This window comes from Gorilla gorilla, chromosome 4 (genome assembly GCF_029281585.2).
Source record: "Gorilla gorilla gorilla isolate KB3781 chromosome 4, NHGRI_mGorGor1-v2.1_pri, whole genome shotgun sequence".
Lineage (NCBI taxonomy): Eukaryota > Metazoa > Chordata > Mammalia > Primates > Hominidae > Gorilla > Gorilla gorilla.
This window is the reverse complement of record NC_073228.2, coordinates 172,380,479-172,392,929: the sequence shown is the minus strand read 5'-3', so window position 1 is coordinate 172,392,929 and position 12,451 is coordinate 172,380,479. Positions and strand designations below refer to the sequence as shown.

Below are 12,451 nucleotides of genomic sequence, written 5' to 3'. Positions count from 1 at the left end.
GGGTCTATCTAAAGCACAGCTCTAGAGCCCTGATTGTAGCGCTTTCCATGGCCTGACGACCAGCTTTCCTGTCTCAAGGGGAAATCTGAGAATGGTCGAACAGCCATGACAGTCCTCTCGAAGAGTTCATTCCCCCTCCTCTCCGCGACCTGCGGAGGTCTGAGCCCGACTTCCCCAGCACGCCCATCTCAGTCACCATTGGTCGCCTCCTCGCTGGCGTGACTAAGACCCAGCCCTCTTCTCGCTGGGACCACTCTGAGGCGATCTGCGGAAGCTGAGGGGCCTCGGAGGAGGGGCCGCGATGCATCTCGGGCTTTGTAGTCCACCTGCACAACTACAGCCAGAGAGCGGGGCCTCACGACCCGGAGAACTACAATCCCCAGCAGCCGGGCGGAAGCGGAGCGAGGGGGGGCTCGCGTCACGTGGGCGTTCGGCCTGGGCGGGCTATTTCTCAGTGCGGCGGCGGCGGCGGCGGCGGCGGCGGCGGCGGCGGCGGCGGCTCCCGGGACCGGGGCCTTTTGTTTGGAGCGGCTGCGGGGGGGCCCCGGAGCGGCGAGGCCGGCGGCCTTCCCCAGCTTGCTCGGTCCCGGCCGCCCCTCGCGGGGGTGGGGGGCCGCCCCCTGGGCCGGGCATCTCCTCAGGCGCCGCCGCCCCGCCCTAGGCCGGCCCCGCCCGGCCTGAGGGGAGGAACCGGCCGGGCCTCGCCGCGCGGCCCAGCCACCTCCGGAGTCGCCGCCTCTGCTCTCAGTGCTCCGGATCGGAGGCCGTCCCTCGCCCCTCGGGCCGACGCCATGAAGATCAAAGATGCCAAGAAACCCTGTAAGACGGGGGCTGGGGCCCGCCAGGTTGGGAGGGCACCCTTGGGCCCCGTCTGAAAGCCCCTTAGCTGGGCGGTCGGCTTCCAAGCCCGTCGCTCCTCGCCGGCGCTTAGTCCGGTATGGGGGCGGAGGGACCATTTGAGCCACGAGTTCGAGGCTTCCGTCCTCCCCATCCCCCTATTCATGCATGGTGAATGCCTGCCGCCCCCTAGCCTTTCCTCCCACTTTTCTCTTCGAGATCTGGGAGGTGCCAGAGGGAATTTCTGATTCTGATTTTTGTCAAACCAGACTAGTCTCGTCTCCCAGGTCCCCCTGAATTCAGGTTGAAAAGAGGCGGTCGCGGCTGTCAGGTTGCGCTGGCGGCTTTTAGCACCTGTTTTTAGGGATTTCCGGGCTTCCTGCTTGTGTCCTTGAAATGCCGGTGGGTTCCTGGGAGTTGTCACTGTTGTTACAGTTGGAGCTTTCAAACGTATGTGCATGCAGTCTGCCAGTGTGTAATTGCTTTGGCTTGTTTTTGTTTAGAATATCAACTAGTTCATGTTTGTTTTAGAAAACGCAGATAAACAAGAAAGATAAAGTCACCCGTATTCACCGCACCCGGAGCGAACCACTATTAATATTATGGTGAATCCCCTTAGAGACTTTTCTATGCATGTACTTAAAAAAAATTCTGACTATGCTTTTAGAAAGGTCGACTTTCATTTGCTTCCTTTTATGTTTAGTCTTTTAAAAACCTTTTATTCCAGTAATTGATTTATTTAATCACTCAGCCATTGTGATTGTCACTCTTTTTAAGTATAGTCTCCCAGAAGGACTAGGAACGTGGGGATTCATGCTCATCTTAGAGTCGTATTGATACTTTTGCTGTTTTTACAGTGTTTCCTGTGATCTCTTAACTGTTAAGAAATCCACAACTATAAAACAGGGCGCTGACACCTTCCCTGCCCGCCTATCAGGGTTCCTGTAAAACTCACCTGAGAGGCAACAAGCCAAAACCCTGTGAAAACTACAAATTCCTATTTAACTGTAAGGTAATTTGGTCTTAACTTTACAGGTGAGGAAATTGAACTTAGCCCCAGAGTAACTTTTCCAAGCATATACCAACCATGTGCTATGTGGTTCATAACTCTAAGTGGACTGACTCATAATACGGTGTTCTTTCTCTTGCACCCATAGAGCATTGTCTAAGTACTTTATCTGGTAGTTTCATTTGTTAATTAAAATTTTTAAAAAATTATTTATAACTGAATAGATCCTGTCATAGTTGTTCAAGAAATCTATAAAATAGTGATGTGAAGGCTTAAATGAAAAGTAATATAGAGAGACTTTAAATTTACATTTGCTGAATTAAACTAATGCATCTTGAACAGGTGCAGTAATTAGAACACTTGGACATTTTTCCTCACGCATACGTTTTCTGTGCTTCTCTTAGAATTTCCATTTGGTGAACAGTGTATGACCAACTCAAATTCTGACTCTTGTGGTGGTGATTATTTTCTTTTGTCATGATAGTGATTTGATTAGTTAGATTTGAACAAACTAATAATCAGGTGTGAGTACTACCTCCTTCAAATGTGTTTTAGGAGAGATTATAAAGATTATTATGAGAAGTTTATAAAATAGGGCCAGGCACGGTGGGTCACACCTGAAATCCCAGCACTTTGAGAGGCCGAGGTGGGAGAATCGCTGGAGGCCAGGAGTTCGAGACCAACCTGGGCACCATAGTGAGACCTCATCTCTACAAATAAATAAATAAAAAGATTAGCCGGGCATGGTGGCACACGCCTGTAGTCCCAGCTAAAGTCTTAAAAATACACATTAGGTTGAGGAATTAGAGAATACCCCCTGTTTTTCCCCAAATAAGTTGATTATTACAACATTGTGGTATGTTGTGAGACCATTAATCTTAAAATTGAATCATGCTGAAAATCTGGTCAGTTACTATGATGTAGAAGCCTAACATTTTTATATGTAAAAGGTAACTTTACTGTCTGTTGTTTGTAGTAAAAGTAAGGAACATGACGTTTTGTGTGTGGGAAAGAAGGTATTTCAACCATGAACTGTCCCAGATAATAAAAAATAAGGCTGGACACGGTAGTTTACACCTGTAATCCCAGCACTTTGGGAGGCTGAGGGGGGCGGATCATGAGGTCAGGAGTTCGAGACCAGCCTGACCAACATGGGGAAACCCCATCTCTACTATAAATAGGAAAATTAGCCGGGCATGGTGGCACGCGCCTGTAGTCCAAGCTGTTCGGGAGGCTTGAGGCAGGAGAATTGCTGGAACCCAGGAGGCGGAGGTTACAGTGAGCCGAGATCACGCCACTGCACTCCAGCCTGGGCAACAGAGCGACACTCCGTCTCAAAAAATAATAATAATAATATTAATATTATTTTAACTTTAAATCACTCAGGTTAACAAAACATATATTTGTTTTGTTTTTGAATACCTGTATGGGGTTTTTTTTGGCATAATTAAAACATTTATTGATCACATAGTATGTGTATGGCATTTTCTTTATGTGCATTGCATCATTTAACTGCATACTAGAAGAAGCTGTATATTATATTGGCTAAACAAGTGACCTTGGCTTCACATTATTTACCTAAGTGTTAGAAGATATTTCTTCTAAATGTATTACCAATATCTTAACAGGTTATAAACCCGAATGCATATATTAACCAGAAAATTTAAAAAGGAATTAGTTTCATCCTCTAAATTGTGTAACTGGAAGATTAGCATTTGAAATTACGTGTTAATTCAATGCCGGGGGAAGGAAGGAGAAAGTCAGTCCTGTGTACTCTCTTCCCTGCCTGCCATGATTTCTTAGGGTACAGATTTTTAAGATTGTGTTTGGGTTACCTGTATAGCATGTAACTGGATTAACAAGGTGATAGTAAAAGGTGATACATGTATTTAAGTGTGGTGTGATGTAGGTTTTGAGTTTGTGCTTTATTAACCCAAGTAGTAAGGTACTTGAAATTTTTGTTAAGACCAGAGAAAATGGTATAGCATGTATTTGTAGTTTGTGTCTGTGTAATTTGATTGGCCTGTTGTAAACTCAGTTGTAATATAAGAGTCATCACTCCCAGTAGATAGTTGGGGTAGTAGTTTCTAATATAGCTCCCCTTAGAAATAACTAATTTACTAAAGAAAAAACCACTTACCTGAAGCTGTCCTAAGGAATCAGTACTGAAGGTGTGAAGATGATTATTTTCTTAGTCTATTTCAGAACAAAACCCATTTTTGTTTGGAATGATTATTGAGAATAGTGAAATGTCTTATCCAGGAAGTTGAAGCGTTATCTAGAATATACCAGCGTACATGCTAACTTTATAATTTTGTTCTTTTAAAATACCCTATGTTTCGAGCATTTTTGATGTTGGTTTCCCTTTATGCCTAAAGAACAATTAAGTACTGATTTAGTTTAGTATCTCCCCCCTCCCCTATTTCTTTTTATTTTTTTTTCTTTTGAGACGCGATCTCACACTGTCACCCAGGCTGGAGTGCAGTGGCACGATCTCAGCTCACTGCAACCTTGGCATGCCAGGCTCAAGCAATCCTCCCCGCTCAGCCTCCCCAGTAGCTAGAACTACAGGTGCTTGCCACTATGCCCAGCTAATTTTTTTGTTTTTGGCAGAGATGGGGTTTTGCCATGTTGCCCTTGCCAGGCTGGTCTTGAACTCCTTAGCTTAAGTGACCCTCCTGCTGGGATTACAGGCATGAGCCACATTCCTGGCCAGGATCCCTTTAGTCTGAAATCTGCATGGTACCAGTAGCAATTAAATAGTTATTTTAGTGTTGTTCTCTGCTTCCTTAGCAAACACTTAGTAGGATACTGAGTTTATCACACCTTGTTAGAAATTAACAGTCTGCTCTTGTGGCTAGATAGCTTCTGCTGTTTAGTATCTTAAAAGGTGATCGGACAAGAAGATTTCTCCTTTTGCATATATAATGTGTCTGGTAAGACATAGCACTTCATCCTTGTAGTAGTTTGAGATATTTTTGCTACATATGGGGAACTAATGTCAACTCTCATAAGACCACTTGAGACATAGAATAAGAGCTATTATTTTGTTAAAGGCATAATGAACAGGTCATGAGAGATTCTAATAATTCTCCCAGTCTGGGACTGTATATTGACCATCATCAAAGTGCTTATATTTGTGTAATGTGTGTTTTGTTTTGCTTTTTAAATGTGTATTTTGGTTCTTTTTTTTCACCTTAGCAAGGAATGTTTTATTCTGAAAAAAAAAATGTTTAGGTTATATGCTGTAAGTAGGCTGCTTGTGCACTGATGACCTACTTTTCAAGGGTCTCTTGGCTAGAAGCAACAAAGCTATAAATATGTAGATACTTGCTTGATTTCCTAGGAAACTGGTATTTTTCTCTTTTTTTTGAGATGGAGTCTCGCTTTTGTCGCCCAGGCTGGAGTGCAGTGGTATGATCTCAGCTCACTGCAACCTCTGCCTCCTGGGTTCAAGCGATTCTCCTGCCTTAGCCTCCCAAGTAGCTGGGATTACAGGCACACGCCAACAAGCCTGGCTAATTTTTGTATTTTTAGTAGAGACGAGGTTTCACCATGTTGGCCAGGCTTGTCCGAACTCCCAACCTCAGGTGATCCACCCACCTCGGCCTCCCATAGTGCTAGGATTACAGATATGAGCTACCGCACCGGGCCAGGAAACTGGTGTTTTTCTTATCTCATGGAACTATTAGGTGGACCTGTGGTTGTACTTAATGTCTGTATATTTACTCATATTTTCACTGCAAATAAGTAAAGTTTGAGCTTCATGCCCTCCCCTTATTTTGGTGACATATATCAATCATAAGTATTTTGTAGATAATACTGGAAAATATATGTTGGTAATTAGACCACTTACTAAAAAAACAAACAACCCCATCAAAAAGTGGGCGAAGGACATGAACAGACACTTCTCAAAAGAAGACATTTATGCAGCCAAAAAACACATGAAAAAATGCTCACCATCACTGGCCATCAGAGAAATGCAAATCAAAATCACAATGAGATACCATCTCACACCAGTTAGAATGGCAATCATTAAAAAGTCAGGAAACAACAGGTGCTGGAGAGGATGTGGAGAAATAGGAACACTTTTACACTGTTGGTGGGACTGTAAACTAGTTCAACCATTGTGGAAGTCAGTGTGGCGATTCCTCAGGGATCTAGAACTAGAAATACCATTTGACCCAGCCATCCCATTACTGGGTATATACCCAAAGGACTATAAATCATGCTGCTATAGAGACACATGCACACGTATGTTTATTGCGGCATTATTCACAGTAGCAAAGACTTGGAACCAACCCAAATGTCCAACAATGATAGACTGGATTAAGAAAATGTGGCACATACACACCATGGAATACTATGCAACCATAAAAAATGATGAGTTCATGTCCTTTGTAGGGACATGGATGAAATTGGAAATCATCATTCTCAGTAAACTATCGCAAGAACAAAAAACCAAACACCGCATATTCTCACTCATAGGTGGGAATTGAACAATGAGAACGCATGGACACAGGAAGGGGAACATCACACTCTGGGGACTGTTGTGGGGTGGGGGGAGGGGGGAGGGATAGCATTGGGAGATATACCTAATGCTAGATGACGAGTTAGTGGGTGCAGTGCACCAGGATGGCACATGTATACATATGTAACTAACGTGCACATTGTGCACATGTACCCTAAAACTTAAAGTATAATAATAATTAAAAAAAAAGATTAAAAAAAAGGAGTGTATCATAATTGAGAATTTATGTCTCTTCTGTTTGTGCTGCCTTGTTTGTGCCTTTTTTTTTTTTTTTTTTTTTTTTTTTGCCTTGCTGAGGTTCTGCATCTCGTGCTTTTTAATAGTGATTATTTTTCTGGCATAAAGAAATTAATTTCTGAAGTCTGTTGAATTGAAAGGATTTCAGTGTAAAAGGTGGCCATTACCAGCCACCAACTTTTCTTTTTTCTTAATTGAAGTTATAGCAGGGCTGAGTTCTCTTTCAGTCCCTGCTTTGTTGATTTTAAGTAGAAAATTGTCATAATGGATATATGCTAGAAATAATAGAAGGAGCCTGCAATTTTCTGGTTTGCATATTATGGTTCCTATGAAGTCATCATCTGCAGGATAGTTTCTCTAGTTTACCTTTCTTTAAAAACAGCACTCAAGGAACGAACACATTTCTAGTAGACTAGATTTGGACCTTGTGTCTTCTGTTTAGTTTCTCAATTCATCCAAAACCGTATCCAGGCCATCACCAATCATTCTATACGACAAATGCTCCTTCTAACAACCCCACAATATCACCCCTTACCACAAAATCTTTCTTCAGTTGAATCTCTCCCACACTAGGTTCCCACGCCACCCCTAATCCTGCTCGAAGCAGCCCTGAGAAACACCGCCCATTATCTCTCCATACCACCCCCAAAGTTTTTTGCCGCTCCAACACTTCACCACTATTTGTTTTGAGTTTTTTATTAATATAAGAAGACAGGAACGTCAGGCCTCTGAGCCCAAGCTAAGCCATCATATCCCCTGTGACTTGCACATATACATCCGGATGGCCTGAAGCAACTGAAGATCCTCAAAAGAAGTGAAAATAGCCTTAACTGATGACATACCACCATTGTGATTTGTTTCTCCCCCACCCTAACTGATCAATGTACTTTGTAATCTCCCCCACCCTTAAGAAGGTTCTTTGTAATTCTCCCCATCCTTAAGAAGGTTCTTTGTAATTCTCACCACCCTTGAGAATGTACTTTGTGAGATCCACCCCCTGCCCTCAAAACATTGCTCCTAACTCCACTGCCTATCCCAAAACCTGTAAGAACTAATGATAATCCCACCACCCTTTGCTGACTCTCTTTTCCGACTTAGCCCGCCTGCACCCAGGTGAAATAAACAGCCTTGTTGCACACAGACACAAACGCACACACACACACAAGGTTAGGAGATCAAAACCATCCTAGTCAACATGGTGAAACCCCTTCTTTACTAAAAATAAAAAAATTAGTTGGTCGTGGTAGTGCACACCTGTAGTCCCAGCTACTTGGGAGGCTGAGGCAGGAGAATTGCATGAACCCAGGAGGTGGAGGCTACAGTTAGCAGAGATCACGCCACTGCACTCCAGTCTCGGCCACAGAGCAAGACTCCATCTCAAAAAAAAAAAAAAAAAAAGGCCTATGTTGCTAGGCACTCAACAAAACTGAGAAAATTTAGTCACTTCTGCTTATGTTGCTTAGTTATTTATACCTGTTTATAGGTGACATGATGAAAGTATTGTGTTTGAACTCAAAGCTGCCACTGGCTTCCCAAATTATGGTCTAATGTCATTTTACTTTTTTAAAAAACTTTTTTTCCTACACTGGAAGTACCTTTCCAGAATACAGAATACTGTTTCTTAAGATTGTCTGTAATGTAGCTCCAGATCTCTAATTTGAGTTTCAAATATAAAGACGAACGAGCTATTTCTCCAAAAGAAGATAATGAGGATTACTCCTTCCTCATATTAAAAATTATATACTAATTTTAGTAAATGTGTAAATTATAAAATGGAGAAATGTATAGACTTCTTTCTCAATGAATTATATGTTCCTGGTTTTGTAATGCACACACATATCAAGTAAAATGAGTAAGAAAGTAGAATTTTAGAAATAATTTTTATTGGCAACTTTTACATAAAAACTGTTAAATATGTTTTGTTGCCAGACATTTTAATCCATGTATCTTGAGTATTAAACTCTTTTTGAGTCTCTGTCATAATAGTTAAGATCCCAGAGAATAGAAATATATATTTTTAGGATGGAATCTTGGCACTGTCACTTAACAGTTTGACCTCAGGCAAGTTTGTAATTGCTTTGCCTCCTTGTCTAAGTGGTACACTTAATAGAGCAATCTTATAGTGGGGGTACTGAGGATTAAATGAGCCTGTGTCTGACAGGTAGTGAGCACTCAGTAAATGTTAGCTGTAATTCTATGAAGAATTGAATCAGTTGTGCTTTAAACTAATTCTAAAAATTTGAATTTTGTAATTCGTAATATTATAATACTGACTTCCTTGGGAACAATTGGAAAATACTCCTTTGTGTCAGTGTAAGGATTGTGGCCAATAAATATAAGGAAATCACGTTGTAAAACTGAATTTTATAACCTGAAGGAATCAGATGACCAAAGCCAGTGATTTTCAAATGCCATTTAGATCTGACTATAGTATAATCTTCTGAATATATACAGTATATAATTTTTAATAGCATCCCATATCTCACTCTTAAAGATTATTGTCCGGTGCCTCTGAGGTAAGACGTCAGGAATCTGTTTTTAAATGATAAGGGTTTTGTAAATGGTCTATACCATTTTTTTCAAGAGGGTGTTACTTAAGATGGCCTCTATTGCTGGCCTTACTTTACTGGCACATCTTAAGCAGCTCATTTATATTATCCTGTACACTGCCAAAGTAGAAAGTTTGTTTGCTTTCTAATTTGAAGGTAGACTGTGCCACTCTCTTACTTAGAACGTCAGTAGTGTTCCCATTGTCTAAAAAGTTCAAGTCTAAGCTCTTTAGCTAAGTGTGCAAGGTCCTCTATCTATTTCCTTAGACTTCCCCCTTTTTCTAGTTCCTTAACCGTACTGACGTATGCCTCTTCCCCTTGGGTGGGGTTTTTTGTTGTTTTAGTATTTTCTACGGTCAAACACAGGCATAGGGTTTATCATTCCTTCTATTAATCTATACTTATATAAAGTTTTATTTTGTGTATCTCGTTCTTAATGTGTTTTATTTATATTCCCCTGCTACACTGAGCGCTCCTTCAGGGCAGGCATTTTATCTTATTCATATACATTCCTATTTCCTGGTGTAGAGGAGATGATGATTTTCTTTTTTTATTTTTTTATTTTTTTTGAGACGGAGTCTTGCTCCGTTGCCCAGGCTGGAGTGCAGTGGCGCAATCTCTGCTCACTGCAAGCTCCACCTCCCGGGTTCATGCCATTCTCCTGCCTCAGCCTCCAGAGTAGCTGGGAACAGGTGCCCGCCACCACGGCCGGCTAATTTTTTTGTATTTTTTTAGTAGAGACGGGGTTTCGCTGTGTTAGCCAGGAAGGTCTCGATCTCCTGACCTCGTGATCCACCCGTCTCGGCCTCCCAAAGTGCTGGGATTACAGGCGTAAACCACCGCACCCGGCCTGGAGATAATGATTATTTACTGAAGGGAATTGCTTTTTGGGTTTGTTTTTTATGACAGGATCTCACTCTGTTACCTAATCTGCAGTGTAGTGGTGCAAACATGGTTCACCGCAGCCCCAGCCTCCTGGACTCAAGTGATCCTCCTGCCTCAGCCTCCCGTAACTGGGACTACAGGTGCATGCTGCCACGCCCAGCTAATTTTTAAATTTTTTGCCGAGACAGGATCTTGTTATATTGCCAAGGCTGGTTTCAAACTCCTGTCCTCAAGCAATCCCCCCTACCTCAGCCTCCCAAAGTATTGGGATTTCAGGTGTGAGCACCATACCCGGCAGGAATTGCTTTTTAAGGAGGTGCTTTTCTCCTGGGTTACTTGAAGTGATTATAGGCCAGTTTTATTGTATCAAAATGTTTATAGAAACAAAGATTTTCATGCCCTTAGTGATGACCTATTTATTGAAAAAAAATGATCTGAATTTTTTCTCATCCCTGGAGCACGTGGTATTTAGTAAATGAAAAGGGGTTGCCTACCAGACCAGGAATTAAAAGATCCTGGGTCAACTCTAAGCACCCTATACGTTTTTAGAAAATATATTAATAAAACTTTGAAGGGCCGGGCGCGGTGGCTCACGCCTGCAATCCCAGCACTTTGGGAGGCAGAGGCAGGCGGATCACAAGGTCAGGAGATCGAGACCATCTTGGCTAACACGGTGAAACCCCGTCTCTACTAAAAATACAAAAAAAAAAAAAATTAGGCAGGCGTGGTGGCGGGCGCCTGTAGTCCCAGCTACTCGGGAGGCTGAGGCAGGAGAATGGCGTGAACCCGGGAGGCGGAGTTTACAGTGAGCCAAGATCGCGCCACTGCACTCCAGCCTGGGCAACAGAGCGAGACTCCGTCTCAAAAAAAAAAAAAAAAAAAAACTTTGAAGGGAAAAAGGTAAGTTCCACATGGAACATGTGTCTTACCCAATACATATTATTGCCTGAATGCATGATTCAGAGTAAATGAAGTTTGTGGCTAACTGGTTTTTAATTTGTGTTTCTAAAATGGATATATATATATATATATATATATATATTTTTTTTTTTCCTCCCATAGCTTTCCCATGGTTTGGCATGGACATTGGGGGAACTCTAGTAAAGCTCTCGTACTTTGAACCTATTGATATCACAGCAGAGGAAGAACAAGAAGAAGTTGAGAGTTTAAAAAGTATTCGGAAATATTTGACTTCTAACGTGGCATATGGATCCACCGGCATTCGGGATGTACACCTTGAACTGAAAGATTTAACTCTTTTTGGCCGAAGAGGGAACTTGCACTTTATCAGGTTTCCAACCCAGGACCTGCCTACTTTTATCCAAATGGGAAGAGATAAAAACTTCTCAACATTGCAGACGGTGCTATGTGCTACAGGAGGTGGTGCTTACAAGTTTGAAAAAGATTTTCGCACAGTAGGTATCTTTTACTCAAAACTGAAAATTGATACCTGTTTTTAAATATGAGAGTAGGTTTCCATCTAGCATGTTCCTTAATTCTCCCTGCACATGCAGTGGGAAATATGTATCCATGGTTGCCTTTCACTTGGGGCGTTTTAAACACGTTTATGAGATGAGTAAAAATTGCCTGGATATGGTCATGTTGTTGCACATAATATTTGGTAAAACTTGTTTAGTGCTGTACTACAAAGCTCCAATAAAAAGGGGATTTGGGGACTTTAATGAATTTGGCAGTGTACAAAGCCAGATATAAACGAAGCTTGAATTATTTTCACTATTGTCCTACATTTACATGGTTTTTGGAATATTACTTATTCAAATAATATTAATCTTCCAGGGCCATCTCCTTCCCAAACCCTAAGTCTGGAAACCAATGTCTTTTGGTTAGTATAATGGACACCTGAATGAAAATCTGTTACCCTTTTTTTTCTGTTTTTACACTGTTAATCCTGCCATGTTCCTGTGTCAAATGGGGTGATTTGAATGGATCTGGCAGGAGAACTATGAGTATTGGTTTGAGTTATGTGCTGTTAGCAGTTTGCCATCTTCTAGTCTTTTCCATTAGAATGAGAGTTCAAAGAGTGATTTGCCAAGCTTCTAGTCTTTTCTATTAGAATAAAGAATAGCTCTGTTTAGGACCACTGAAATTTGTTTTTCTTGAAAATGTAAATGTGAATAATTTAATTTCTGAAAATCATAAGAAAATACTGTTAATGGAATATAAAGGCTGATGTGGGAGGATCACTTGAGGCTAGGAGTTGGAGACCAGCCTGGGCAACATAGTGGGACCCCGTCTCTATAAAAAATAAAAAAATTAGCTCAGCATAATGGCCTGTGCTTGTAGTCCCAGCCACTCAAGAGGCTGATGAAGTGGGAGGATTGCTTGAGCTCTTGAGATTGAGGCTGCAGTGAGCTGTGATTGAGCCATTGCACTCCAGCATGG

At 41.9% G+C, this 12,451-nt stretch overlaps 1 protein-coding gene across 1 annotated transcript in view; it reads left to right on the top strand.

The window, feature by feature from the left end:
* The first annotated feature begins 471 nt into the window (after positions 1-471).
* Positions 472-12,451, top strand: part of PANK3 (pantothenate kinase 3) — a 31,160-nt gene continuing 19,180 nt past the window's right edge. Inside the window, exons 1-2 of the mRNA XM_004042963.5 lie at positions 472-819; positions 11,111-11,463. Coding sequence (XP_004043011.1) covers positions 792-819; positions 11,111-11,463 — 381 coding nt within the window. The 5' untranslated portion in view covers positions 472-791. The remainder of the gene's footprint in view (positions 820-11,110; positions 11,464-12,451) is intronic.